Source organism: Syngnathus scovelli, chromosome 8 (genome assembly GCF_024217435.2).
Source record: "Syngnathus scovelli strain Florida chromosome 8, RoL_Ssco_1.2, whole genome shotgun sequence".
In the NCBI taxonomy this organism is placed as follows: domain Eukaryota; kingdom Metazoa; phylum Chordata; class Actinopteri; order Syngnathiformes; family Syngnathidae; genus Syngnathus; species Syngnathus scovelli.
The window spans coordinates 10,451,343-10,464,834 of NC_090854.1; the positions used below are offsets into that span (position 1 = coordinate 10,451,343).

Below are 13,492 nucleotides of genomic sequence, written 5' to 3' on the forward strand. Positions count from 1 at the left end.
CCCACAGTTGGTGAGGCAGCAGCAGGTAAGGCTTCTCGGAGTTTGGCCCAGCACATCCCTGGTCAGGGAGGGGTGGAGGGAATGAAGGTGGCAGCTAGTGGGGCAGTTGGTGAGCTGGCCAGGGCCCGCATCGCGCTGGATGAAAGAGGCCAGAGGCTCGGCGAGCTGGAAGAAAGAACTGCGCTCATGATGACCAGTGCAGAATGTTTCTCCAAGCATGCTCATGAGGTAAAACCCAGGACAATGAAATCACATATGGTACTTTAAAAAAGCAACAAAAAGTGACATGTTGTGACTTCTTTTTACAGCTCATGTTAAAGTGCAAGGACAAGAAGTGGTACCAGTTGTAATTACGAGAGCCAAGTGAGGCTGACTGATGGATTTCTGAGGGCGCATTGTGCCGGGGTGCAGGAATTTTAACTCTGCGGATGAGCGATAATAAGTGAGGTTGAAGACTTTCTCTTAATGGCTTCTGAGTCAAATGTGTAACATTGTCACACAGTAAGAGGACAGGAGAGATCCTCATTTGATTGTTTGCTGAGAAAGATGGCGAGAAACAGGATGGTAGCATTTGGAGGACCGTGTGTGCGTGTGTGTGTGTGCGTGTGTGTACGTGTGTGTGAGTGCGTGTTCCGTCTGGGTTTGAACCTCACTGTATAGATACACAACAATTACGATATCAACATGACATGCATGAAACAAAAAGGAATGACTATCAAACTGCCATATTAAAAAGCAGCATGCTTACTTTAATGCTACTTTGACAGGAGATTCAATTATTATTATTTTTTATTTAATAATATAGCCAACTACAGAAACTATGAAAAACTTTCTATTTTTTGAAATATTGACAAAAATCTATATATAAAAACAAATGTATACCTGCATTGCTATTAAGCCAAAACTTGTGTTCTTTTCCCTTTCCTCGTTTTCCTTTTGACTTTTATTTCCCGCAAAGATTTCCTGACACACTTCAAACGCACATAGTTATCTTTCTCTTCACATACTAAAATATAACACTAAAACTTTGTTCATAGCAAGTACTCTTGGCTGCAGGATAGAGCAAGCATCAACGGATTTTGCTACTGCACCATTAAATCAAGTTTACTTTTGGGCTGCTGCTACTTTCAAATACAATAAACGACAAGGCTGTATTCCACTCCCCAACTACAAATCAGGATTCAGAAAAGAATCATTTCAGATGTATGCAAAGGCTTGGAGAACATACCGTATGTTTATATCAACCTATATATAGATATATTATTCACGTGCCATAAAAAAATATCAGTGCAATCAGTGTAAAGTTACAAAGAGCTAATAGGTAATGGTGGTGAGAGGTCAATGGTTGTTAAAGGGGCATTTAATGGAGTCCAAAAAAATGTGTTTTCCTGAGTAAAATAACACTCAAGAGACTTACATTTATGTTGTTGATTCACTGTTTGGGTCACCATTTGCGAGATGTGCAGGTTTAGTGTGAAACTATGATGTGCAACAAGTGCTACACTTTAAAAAAAAAAAATAGCGATAAACGATACAAGAATACAATGCGCTCAGTCTCTTCCAAAGCAATTAAAAAGGACTACCATCCTGTCATCTTCCCCCACTTCAGTTGTTACAAGTTGTGACTTGTGTATATTCAGGATTTTAATGAACCTGCGTGTTCATAACAGTGATTGTTGCTGTCTGTGTGATGGCAGTGCAAAGAGGAGTTGGCCTTCACCACCCATTCAACCAACTTCCTCGTGAGTTGTTTATCGGTAAATGGTTCCACACAAAAAAAACAGTATTTTTTCCAGTACTATCCAGATGTGAGTCAGTGAACATGTTCATGTGTAAAACAGCAGCAATTTCAACTAAAGACAACTGTGTTACTTTATTTCATTCAATATTGTTCTTGATATGGTATCCTCTTGTCGCAGTCCTATATTTGATGGTGACCGCCTCTTAAATGAAAGGCTCTTGTATGTTTAAAAACAACAAATGTTTCATGATACATGGTGGTGTATCATATTGTGATTGTGTTGTACATGTCAGTGCTACGCGACACAGGCCAACGACATCGAGTGGAGAGGATCTTTTGTACCTGTGTATCTGTCTGTATTTTAAAACAATCTGAAAAAAAATCTCTTACACATTAGGCCTTTATGCCCTCGAGCATAGACAGAAATTAATCACTGCGCCTTGATTATGTTGATATCACTCCTGCATTGAGGTGCACAAACACACACATGCAAAGTGCAGCGAAAATGTACCGCTGTAATGTCTCTTTGCTTTATTAGATATTAAACCTGCTCGCCAGACTGAGACTCATTTTCACCAATCAAATTCAATAGATGAGCCCCACGCATTTTATAAATTACATTTCTTTTGACACATATGAGACAGCTTACGAAAAGAAGTTCACTGTACCTTCAATTACATTTCTTTTCAACACAGTCGGAAAGGCAGGAAAAAAAGGTATGAAGAAAAAAAGTGATCTCAACTGACAGACAGGGTGTTTTATTTAAATATTTTTTGTTTTATATATTATATGTACTTTTCAATATTGGGTGAGACAAACAAAATATGATACAGATGGGGTATTTTTCTCTATATATGTTGTACCTGTCACTGCTGGTACTGTCTAAACCACTGAAACGCTGTTGTTCTTCACGGTAATATTCTTGAAAAAAAAAAAAGCATTTCTCAAGTTTTCTCGATGATGGCAGCAAAGTTTGTCTTATTTAAATGGATTCTACCACTTTTTCTTCTTAATATTATATTAGTGTAATAGAAATTACTTGACTAAAAGAGCTGAACATATGTTGACGCAGAAGCAAACTGACAATAAACATGGATTGATGTACATTGTTGAGAGCTGTATTGATCATTGGTGCAATTGTTGTGTATAATTTGCTGCCAAACAGCCTTTGAATATTTCAGGATGACGTCATGAGATGAGTCAGTCGAAAAGATATTGAACCCACCACACGCGTTAAAACTTCCGTATTGACACGCAATCCAGCGTCTCATTGGGCAGAGTGTTGACCAATTGAAAAGCAGTCTTATCCTGGCTCCTCCCACTCATTCACATACTTTTAAGCAGAAGGATGAGGCGTTCAGGGAGCAGCTAGCGTTAAGGCTAACGCTTTAAATGAACTGCGACCAGTCATGTGCGTATATTAGTCACGTTAAAACATTTACCTGTGCAATGGTGGACTTTAAATGGAGGTGGAACTAACAGACACTGGAACGGCACCACTATTCTTTCAACCATATAGAAATCCGGACATTTTAATTAAGTGAAACAATGGCAAGTTAGAGAAACTTAAATCAACGGGAAAACAAGTATAAAGAGGCAACAATCGCGCAGAGTCGATATTGGACTATAATGTTGCACCGATTATGTTTGTGGTCCCTTTTGGGTCTGGTTGTGTTCCGACCAGAACTTCCGCAGGTTTGGGCCGACTCGGCAACACCTAGCGCTGCAAAGACCCTTGTATGGGGGCCCGGGTTAGAGCCAAATATTGTCCTTCCAGCCCGTTATTTCTTCATCCAGGCAGTGGACAACTCAGGGAGAAAGTAAGTACCAATACCTAAAGTGTATCCGATAAAGCGATTGGGAGATCCGTCACTGTCACTTCAATAGCGTCGTAGTATCCATGACTCTCATATTCCAGTGTGTGTTATTCACACCTATTCATTTCCTATTATATTCTTCTAGAAAGTTATTTCACGTGAAGAAAGGTGCCATATTTCAAGCCGCTCTGCGATATCGTGTCACATTTCAGAAGAGTGAAGTTGTAAATCTCGCCAAAACGCGAATAATAACACGGCTGTTGAAGTGTAAGCCATTCAACGGCGAGGGAGCAGACAGAAGAAACTATTTGCCTCCGGGGTGGAAGACGTAAAACGGACGTCATTTTACACCTGTCATCCGATCTATGAAGGCATCCTGTTGCATTTACTGTCTCTGTAATATAATAGATCAATTGCATATTTGAGCAGTTGCACCTTTTGAACAAAAACAATACACAGACTCAAGTCTCAAACTTGCGCTTTTTGAGTTCCACCACAATAATCAACAGTAAGATATGATGGCAAAGTAGGCTGAAGTGTTCATTAAAAACAAAGCGGGTGGTTCTAATCCTAAAAATATTTAATATCATTGTAAACCACTGAAACATTAGGCACAGTTTAAGTGATTAGATATGGAGAAAATGCAATTTTACTCAATCTAACCCGGTTTAAAAAAAGTTTAAAAGTTAAAGCCACTATCAGTAGCCCTATGCAGTCTGGAGATTTAATTCAGTGATACCTTCTTATACCACAAGGGGGAGTCCATGACACATCGAGAACCATTAAAGTAGTCTCATCCATCCATCCATCCATCCATCCATCCATCCATCCATCCATCCATCCATCCATCCATCCATCCATCCATCCATCCATCCATCCATCCATCCATCCATCCATCCATCCATCCATCCATCCATCCATCTTCTTCCACTTATCCGGGGTCGGGTCGCGGGGGCAGCAGCTTTAGGAGGGACTCCCAGTCTTCCCTCTCCCCAGCCACTTCATCCAGCTCATCCCGGGGGATCCCAAGGCGTTCCCAGGCCAGCTGAGAGACATAGTCTCTCCAGCGCGTCCTGGGTCGTCCCCAGGGTCTCCTACCGGTGGGACATGCCCGGAACACCTCCCCAGGGAGGCGTCCAGGAGGCATCCTGATAAGATGCCCGAGCCACCTCATCTGGCTCCTCTCAACGTGGAGGAGTAGCGACTCTACTCTGAGTCTCTCCCGGATGACCGAGCTTCTCACCCTATCTCTAAGGGAGAGCCCGGACATCCTGCAGAGAAAACTCATTTCGGCCGCTTGTATCCGGGATCTCGTTCTAAAGTAGTCTCATTCCAGGCAAATATTTAGCAGGGCTAAATGACTTCCGCTCTTTCCCGTCGCAGTCTAACAACTTCACCAGGGGAGAAAACTTTCGAGGTGAAGATCACGTCTCCATTGGAGCATTTCACCAGGATCTGGATTCAAGTTCTGGATCGTCAGGATGGCTCTTTCCTGGTTCGCTACAGAATGTACGCAAGCTACACCGATCTCCACATCCAAGTTTTGCTCGTGGACCAACATGTGGCCAAGTCCCCTTACATCCTCAAAGGTGGATTGTGAAAGTCGAATCTCTTCTGGGACATTTTAGAATTGAATTTTTATTACTTGTCCTGTCAGGACCAGTGTACCACGAGGGCTGTGACTGTCCACAACTCGACGACTCTGTTTGGCTGTCCCATATGCGCTGTCCTCACTCCTTTCCCCAGATAAAGCACGACCTGTCCCAATTCCTCAGCGTCGACCCAGATCGTAACGCTCAGGAGATTCCGCAGCGCTTCGGGCAGCGACAAAGCCTCTGCCACTACACCATCAAAGATAACAAGGTACACACAGGACGTCATATACTTTTTTTTTTTATTTATTATGTGGTGGACTAAACTGTAGAAGGAGTCAAATAATTAAACTCAAAAGACATGAATTGTTCACACTGTTTAACTTCATCATTTTTAGGTCTACGTGAAAACACTTGGTGAGCACGTCGGTTTCCGAATCTTTATGGATGCCATCCTCCTGTCACTGAGTAGAAAGGCAAGTGTGCAAGTCTGGCTTCTGGCTAGGCCGGATTTACTGTGCGGTCCCAAGTGCCCAATTTAATGCCCAGATTCTAGTGTTTTTTTTTTTCCTTACTCTATTTCCAAAAAAGACCTGATTCCAATCTGTAGATATCTAATTCCTTGAATTATCCATCCATCCATTTTCTGAACCGCTTAGTCCCCACGGGGGTCGCAGGTGTGTTGGAGCCTATCCCAGCCGTCAACGGGCAGTAGGCGGGGGACACACTGAACCGGTTGCCAGCCAATCGCAGGGCACACAGAGACAAACAACCATTTGCACTCGCATTCACACCTAGGGACAATTTGGAGAATTCAATCGGCCTAGCAAGCATGTGTTTGGGATGTGGGAGCAAACCGGAGTGCCTGGAGAAAACCCACGCGGGCCCGGGGAGAACATGCAAACTCCATACAGGGAGGGCCGGAGGAGGAATCAAACCGGCACATGCTACCCAGTGCTCCACCGAGCCGCCTCCTTGAATTATTATGTCTATAATTCATATCTGCGCCTCTTCTCAGGAAAAAATTGTGTTACTTAACCCATGCAGTGCAAATGTAGCCTCCATCATTTACAACACATATTATTAATAGAAGCATTCATGTTTCCAGGTAAAGATACCCGACATGGAGTTTTTTGTTAACCTGGGTGACTGGCCACTCGAGAAGAGGAAAGCCTCTCAGAACATTCATCCGATCTTCTCCTGGTGTGGCTCAAACAACACCAGAGATATTGTCATGCCCACATACGACCTGACTGAGTCTGTCCTCGAGACCATGGGCAGGTAAGTGCTGGCTCAATGCAATGAAATTAGTCATTGGAATCCGCCGAACATGACGCTGTGTACCTTTTTGTCACATGTTGCTGTGAATGCTGAAATTCGACTTGCATTGTGTTGTCACATTTAATGAACAGAGTCAGCTTGGACATGATGTCGGTGCAGTCAAGTACGGGCCCGCCGTGGGCCAAGAAGAACGCCACGGCCTTCTGGAGGGGGCGGGACAGCCGTCAAGAGCGTCTGGAGCTCGTCAAGCTGTCCAGGAGCCACCCGCACATGATCGATGCTGCCTTCACTAACTTCTTCTTCTTCAAGCACGACGAGAGCTTATACGGCCCACTGGTCAAGCATGTCTCCTTCTTTGACTTCTTCAAGGTGAGATCAGAATCGAGTATCAGGAGGAAATACTGTGTATAGTCAGTTCATGTGTTTTGTCTGTCTGTTTTGGCTTCAGTACAAGTACCAAATAAACATTGATGGCACCGTGGCCGCATATCGCTTGCCTTACCTTCTGGCCGGAGACAGCGTGGTGTTCAAGCAGGAGTCCGGCTACTACGAGCATTTCTACAACGAGCTCGTGCCGTGGGAACACTACATCCCGGTCAGGGCGGACCTCCGGGATCTGCTGGAAAAGATCCAGTGGGCTCGAGACCACGACGAGGAGGTTAATTTTATTATTCATTGATTGGATTTGTGGTTTCTATTGTGGATTTCATTCGAGTATTTATGCTCATGCCATTTTTGTCTTTTAGGCCAAGAAAATTGCTCTTGCAGGCCAACAGTTTGCACGCCAAAGACTTACGGGAGAAAACATATTTTGTTATTATTACCAACTTTTCAAGGTAATATACTAAACATTATTTTTTATGAGACCAGCAGCAACATTTCTTTGTTTGAAAGAAAATACACCCATCTATGTGACTGTATGCCTATGTTTGAATTTTGATTGCTCTGCTGTAGGAATACGCTCAACTCCAGGTGAGTGAACCCAAGATACGTGAGGGCATGGAGCTGGTAGAACATCCCACTGACGACCTGTTTCCATGTTCCTGCCTACGGACACAGGTAAGCACACCATGTTGTCATCCTTGTGTTCATCTTAAAACAAATAAAATTATAAATGTTGCTGTGATCCGAAGCTGCAAGATTCTTGACAAATGTTATATTTTTATTTTCTACTGACTACTCATTTTGGTTTGTACTAAATCTATTCATTGTTTTATAGGTGAAAGATGAACTTTGATAGACTTCAAAGAAGACTGACAGACTTTTTTTTTTTTTTTGTTCTTGACACTTTATTGCCAAATTTTGAATGTAATGTTTCATTGGGGCCATCATTTCTGTACTTCTAATACCATGACTTGAATATTGAATGATTTTTTTAATAAATATTTTTCTTTTACTGAAATCAATGTGGAATTCTGGGTTATTTTAATCTATATGAAACATTATGGAACTCTGCCACAGAGATGTAAACCACTAGTCGACTCTGCTGCGATTTGGTCTGTTTTTGTTTGTTTTTTTAACGTTTTGGCCATTCCTTTACTTACGTCCGTTCGTCATTTACCAATGCAGATATGGCCCTCTGCTGGACAATGTATAAAACAGCGCGTGATACACTTCCGCAATCCGCTGTGGCTGCTGGTGATGTGCATTCCAGTTCTTTTAAGTGAACTGAATCTTTAGAATCAGTTCACTCAAAAGAGTTGTTCAAACAAATCATTCAATGATTTGTCCCCCCACACACACTGATCCTTTTTTTTTTAAATAAATCAAACAAATGCCTGTCATGCGATCGTGTTGGCTCGTGAGTGAACGAGCCGTTTGAACGAACGAATCTTTTCAGTGAACGAGTGAATGAATAACTTCCTAAAGTGATTTGTTCGTTTTTCAGTTCATATGACTTCAACCAGTAGGTGTCGGTAATGCGCATTGAAGCTGGTGCCACCTCGCTGTAAAACAAAACGAAGAAGAAAATGACATAAATTCCCGTTCACGAACGAGTCGTGAATTGCATTTCCCGTTCACCAACTGAACGGATTTGTGAGTGAACAAGTCAGTGAGTGATTTGCATTTCCAGTTCATCGCGAGAACGGATCAGTGAGGGAACGAATCCTGGCTTTCCCGTTCGCGAACGAGTCAATGGGTCACTGTCTTCCTTCCCGTGCATCAACGGATCAGTCAGTGAATGTGTTGCGTCTCCCTCCTGGCGTGAACGATGTAAGCCAGAATGTAGATTTACGATTTGCCTTGGAAAGAAAGAACCACTCACTGAAACACCACTTCTTTTATGCTCCTTTTCTCCAAGCTAACGTCTAACTTTATTGCATGAAGGGATGCGCGGCTATGCAACAACGGGCTTCTCTTTGGGTAATCTTGATTTTATAACACTTATAGTAGTTTTTAAATAACGTGTATGCATATATACGCCTAAATATTGTGATCCAATATATCTACTGCAATTTCACATTGGATTGCTGGTTTGAAATTTACTTTTATTATTATTATTATTTTAATAAACATTTATGTTGAAACTTGTCTGGTGTTTTATTACTTGTTTTTATATTCGTCAATTAAAACATGAAAATCTGACATTTAGTTAACTGCTTTTCACTTTCACTTAAGCTTTTTCCCTAATGAAGTGGCCTGTGATTAGGTACACTTCATGGACACTTCAATAGGTACACTACACGAGGTTAAAAAAAAAAGTAAATGAATGGAAAATGAATTGTTTGCACTTATACAAAGTGAGGTACGAAATCTAAAAGTACATGTAGGTATGTGGTCATGCTTGGGATTGAACCAGGTTCTTACCAAGTGAGAGCCCGTGTCACTAACCAGTCAACTATTTCAACCCGGTAGACCTTGGCCATCTGTACTTTTTTGTACTAGTCATGTGCATTCCAGTTTAGTGAACTGCATTTTTATAATCGGTTCACTCAAAAGATTTGTTCAAAAGAATCGTTCACCAAATCGTTTGCTACACTTTCTTATTTATTTATTATTTTTTATTTTTTTTTATTTTTTTTACCTCATACCTAATAACAGGCCACTTTACTAGGGCAATATGGTCAAAGGTCACAGGTGTCAAGCTCTAATCCTCGGGGCCGCGTTCCAACATGTTTTCCAAGTGACCCTCGTTAAGCGCACCTGCGTGAAAAGTTTTAGCTACTTTCACGTTCAGCAGGAGCTAAAACTTTGCCCGCAGGTGCACTTAACGAGGGAATCATACGGACACTTCATTAGGTACACCGCCATTTTCAAGTGTACCTAATAATAACAGTCCACTTTATTAGGGAAATATCATGGTCAAAGGTCACAGGTGTCAAGCTCTAGTCCCCTGGGCCGCGTTCCAACATATTTTCCAAGTGACCCTCGTTAAGCGCACCTGCGTGAAAAGTTTTTGGTCACTTTCACGTTCCGCAGGACCTAAAACATTTCCCGCAGGTGCACTTAACGAGGTAATCACTAGGACACTCCATTAGGTACACCACCATTTTCAAGTGTACCTAATAACAGGCCACTTTATTAGGGAAATATCATGGTCAAAGGTCACAGGTGTCAAGCTCTAGTCCTTGGGGCCGCGTTCCAACAGGTTTTCCAAGTGACCCTCGTTAAGCGCACCTGCGTGAAAAGTTTTAGCCACTTTCACGTTCTGCAGGAGCTAAAAGTTTTCCCGCAGGTGCACTTAACGAGGTAATCACACGGACACTCCATTAGGTACACCGCCATTTTCAAGTGTACCTAATAACAGGCTAATTTATTAGGGAAATATTATGGTCAAAGGTCACAGGTGTCAAGCTCTAATCCTCGGGCCGCGTTCCAATATTTTTTCCAAGTTACCCTCGTTAAACACACCTGCGTGAAAAGATTTAGCTCATTTTCATGTTCTCGGGAGCTAAAACTTTTCACGCAGGTGCACTCAACGAGGGAATCACACGGACACTCCATTAGGTACACCGCCATTTTCAAGTGTACCTAATAACAGGCCACTTTATTAGGGAAATATCATGGTCAAAGGTGTCAAGCTCTAATCCTCGGGGCCGCGTTCCAATATTTTTTCCAAGTTACCCTCGTTAAACACACCTGCGTGAAAAGATTTAGCTCATTTTCATGTTCTCGGGAGCTAAAACTTTTCTCGCAGGTGCACTCAACGAGGGAACCACACGGACACTCCATTAGGTACACCGCCATTTTCAAGTGTACCTAATAACAGGCTACTTTATTAGGGAAATATCATGGTCAAAGGTCACAGGTGTCAAGCTCTAATCCCCGGGGCCGCGTTTCAATATTTTTTCCAAGTTACCCTCGTTAAACACACCTGCGTGAAAAGATTTAGCTCATTTTCATGTTCTCGGGAGCTAAAACTTTTCACGCAGGTGCACTTAACGAGGGAATCACACGGACACTCCATTAGGTACATCGCCATTTTCAAGTGTACCTAATTACAGGCCACTTTATTAGGGAAATACACGAGGTGAATCTTGGAAAACATGTTGGAAGGCGGCCCCGAGGATTAGAGCTTGACACCTGTGACCTTTGACCATGATATTTCCATATATTGAAAGTGGCACTTTTCACTTTCACTTAAGCTTTTTCCCGTGGCCTGTGATGCACATCACTAGTACAAAACAGTGCACTCGACCACATCCTGTCATGTTGAAACAGCTGACTGGTTAGTGACGCGGGCTCTTGCTCGGTAAGATCTTAGTTCGATCACAGGTGTGAGAAAATTCTTGAATGTGCTTTTATTGTGCAATTAACCCTTTATTTATATATTCTTTTTTTTTTTTTACCTCGTGTAGTGTACCTATTGAAGTGTCCATGAGGTGTACCTACACATGTTGTCATATAAAGCAGTTAACCAAATGTCTGATTTTTATGTTTTAATTAGTGAATATAAAAACAAGGAATAAAACACCAGACAAGTTTTAACATAAATGTTTATTAAAATAATAATAATAATAATAAAAGTACATTTCAAACCAGCAATCCAATGTGAAATTGCAGTAGATATATTGGATCACAATATTTAGGCGTATATATGCATACACGTTATTTAAAAACTACTACAAGTGTTATAAAATCAAGATTACCCAAAGAGAAGCCCGTTGTTGCATAACCGCGCATCCCTTCATGCAATAAAGTTAGACGTTAGCTTAGAGAAAAGGAGCATAAAAGAAGTGGTGTTTCAGTGAGTGGTTCTTTCTTTCCTTGGCAAATCGTAAATCGACATTCTGGCTTACATAGTTCACGCCAGGAGGGAGACGCAACACGTTCACTGACTGATCCCTTGATGAACGGGAAGGAAGGCAGTTGACCCATTGACTAGTTCGCGAACGGGAATGTCGGGATTCGTTCCCTCACTGATCCGTTGACGCGATGAACTGGAAATGCAAATCACTCACTCACTGATTCGTTCACTCACAGATTGGTTCGTTGTGAACGGGAAACGCAATTCACGACTCGTTTGTGAACGGGAAGTTACGTCCTTTTCTTCTTCGTTTTGATTTAAGGCGTGGTGGCACCAGCTTCAATGTGCGTTACCGACACCTACTGGTCGAAGTCATATGAACTGAAAAAAAGATCGAATCACTTTAGGAAGTGATTCGTTCACTCTCGTTCACTGAAATGATCCGTTATTTTGATCGAATCGTTCACTCACGAGCCAACTCTGGTGGCTGCACGCGATGGAGAACTTTTGCGAGGTAAACTCAAAGAAAAAAACAAATCGGCTTTTGCGTCTCCCAGCCAGCATCATATTTAATGAACTAACTTAATCTATGCACGTCTGAAAGCACTATCCAAACCGTCTTTGTGAAATGAATGAGTCGTGTTAAGTTGGACAAGCGATACTTCATTCTCTAGCTGTAAATAATGTTTGATCGATCACGTCCTTTTTTCAGGATCGTGTTCAGGTGCCATTTGGAACCAAATGTTTGGAGGCTGCATTGTGTGTTCCTACCTCCTCAGATCATCAAGTTAACACTGCTGTCATACTAACCCATGGAGCTGGTGGAGACATGAACTTCAACCATCTCGTTTCTCTGGCACACTCTTTAGCCTCAAAGGGCTTCCTGTGTCTCCGATTCACATGCAAAGGTTTAAACCTGGCTTATAGAGTGAAGGCTTATCGTGCTGTGTGGGTATGTTTTTGAATTTTGACTCCGAAATAATAAAGCATGTCTATTTGTGATATTCACCCACATTTGTTTTTCTACCAGCAATACTTGAAATCGTTACCAAACTTGACCATAAAAAATACATTCTTTGGAGGTCAGCAGTAATATAAGCAAGCACATTGCCATGAATCAATGTGCCACATGCCGAAGGAATTTTTTTTCTGTCCAGGCAGGTCGATGGGTTGCCGCGCTGCCGCTGCCTTGGCTAAGCAACTAAGTGATGAATCGGAAGGTGCTGTTCAGGGTGTCGTCTGTTTGTCCTTCCCCCTACATCCCCCAGGACAGACTCACGCCCATCAACAGCGCAGCGAAGATCTCCGGGGGCTACCTGAAAGCATGGCTGTCCTCTTTGTTTCAGGCACAAAGGACAATATGTGTGATAAGGTAGCCTAGAATTGTCTTTTCCATGTATCCTCACCATTTGTCATAGTGGTGAATTTTTGTCTCTTTTTTTTTTTATTGTCTAGGTCCTTTTTGAGGGAACAGTAAAGAAGATGAGTGCTCAAGTGGAGGTTTTCTGGCTGAGTGGGGGAAGTCATGGCCTGAAAGTGTTAGGAAGGTCAGAAGAGTCTGTATTAGAGGAGATGAACACTCATATAATCACCTGGCTCACCAAATGGGGAGCATAGGTAAAATTACTCTGTCCATCATTTTGTAATTTGTCTTGTGAAATAACGTAGGGTGGCAATAAATCTGTGGGTGTTTCAAATATGGATGTATTCCTGTTTGTTTTTGCTGCTAAATCAATCTTTTAATAATTGAAGAAGTCAAACACGTGACATCTTGTCTGGTTTTCCAGAAAGAAATGAAAGAATGACTTATATCAAACCTTAACCTCAAGTGCACAATCATGAGCATCCTCTTCCGCAATGTATACCAACGACC

The 13,492-nt window shown here is 42.1% G+C and overlaps 4 protein-coding genes across 14 annotated transcripts in view; all 4 read left to right on the plus strand.

The window, feature by feature from the left end:
• The window catches only part of stxbp5l (syntaxin binding protein 5L), a 63,936-nt gene extending 61,091 nt beyond the window's left edge, over window positions 1-2,845 (plus strand). For all 10 annotated transcript variants that reach the window (XM_049727614.2, XM_049727612.2, XM_049727615.2 and 7 more), the window contains 2 exons: window positions 8-228; window positions 309-2,845. In XM_049727614.2, the coding sequence (XP_049583571.1) occupies window positions 8-228; window positions 309-350 (263 nt within the window). In that variant the 3' untranslated portion in view covers window positions 351-2,845. The remainder of the gene's footprint in view (window positions 1-7; window positions 229-308) is intronic.
• A 212-nt stretch (window positions 2,846-3,057) lies between these two features.
• On the plus strand, window positions 3,058-6,070 carry LOC137840526 (protein O-glucosyltransferase 2-like). Its single transcript, XM_068651595.1, has 4 exons — window positions 3,058-3,561; window positions 4,942-5,147; window positions 5,216-5,421; window positions 5,549-6,070. The coding sequence occupies exons 1-4, from the start codon at window positions 3,371-3,373 to the stop codon at window positions 5,690-5,692; spliced, it is 747 nt and encodes a 248-aa protein (XP_068507696.1). The 5' UTR covers window positions 3,058-3,370; the 3' UTR covers window positions 5,693-6,070.
• Window positions 6,071-6,198: 128 nt separating this feature from the next.
• Window positions 6,199-7,833, plus strand: LOC125974012 (protein O-glucosyltransferase 2). The gene is made up of 6 exons (XM_049728770.2): window positions 6,199-6,431; window positions 6,563-6,800; window positions 6,880-7,089; window positions 7,178-7,267; window positions 7,386-7,490; window positions 7,651-7,833. Exons 1-6 carry the CDS (start codon window positions 6,274-6,276, stop codon window positions 7,666-7,668), a joined length of 819 nt encoding a protein of 272 aa, XP_049584727.2. The 5' UTR covers window positions 6,199-6,273; the 3' UTR covers window positions 7,669-7,833.
• A 4,195-nt stretch (window positions 7,834-12,028) lies between these two features.
• On the plus strand, window positions 12,029-13,316 carry tex30 (testis expressed 30). Of its 2 annotated transcripts, none has more exons than XM_049728164.1 (5): window positions 12,029-12,133; window positions 12,399-12,571; window positions 12,650-12,701; window positions 12,777-12,991; window positions 13,075-13,316. In XM_049728164.1, the coding sequence occupies exons 2-5, from the start codon at window positions 12,449-12,451 to the stop codon at window positions 13,234-13,236; spliced, it is 552 nt and encodes a 183-aa protein (XP_049584121.1). In that variant the 5' UTR covers window positions 12,029-12,133; window positions 12,399-12,448; the 3' UTR covers window positions 13,237-13,316. The 2 variants fall into 2 exon arrangements, with proteins under 2 accessions (XP_049584121.1, XP_049584120.1); XM_049728163.1 differs by having other exon boundaries at window positions 12,052-12,133; window positions 12,332-12,571.
• Window positions 13,317-13,492: the final 176 nt, after the last annotated feature.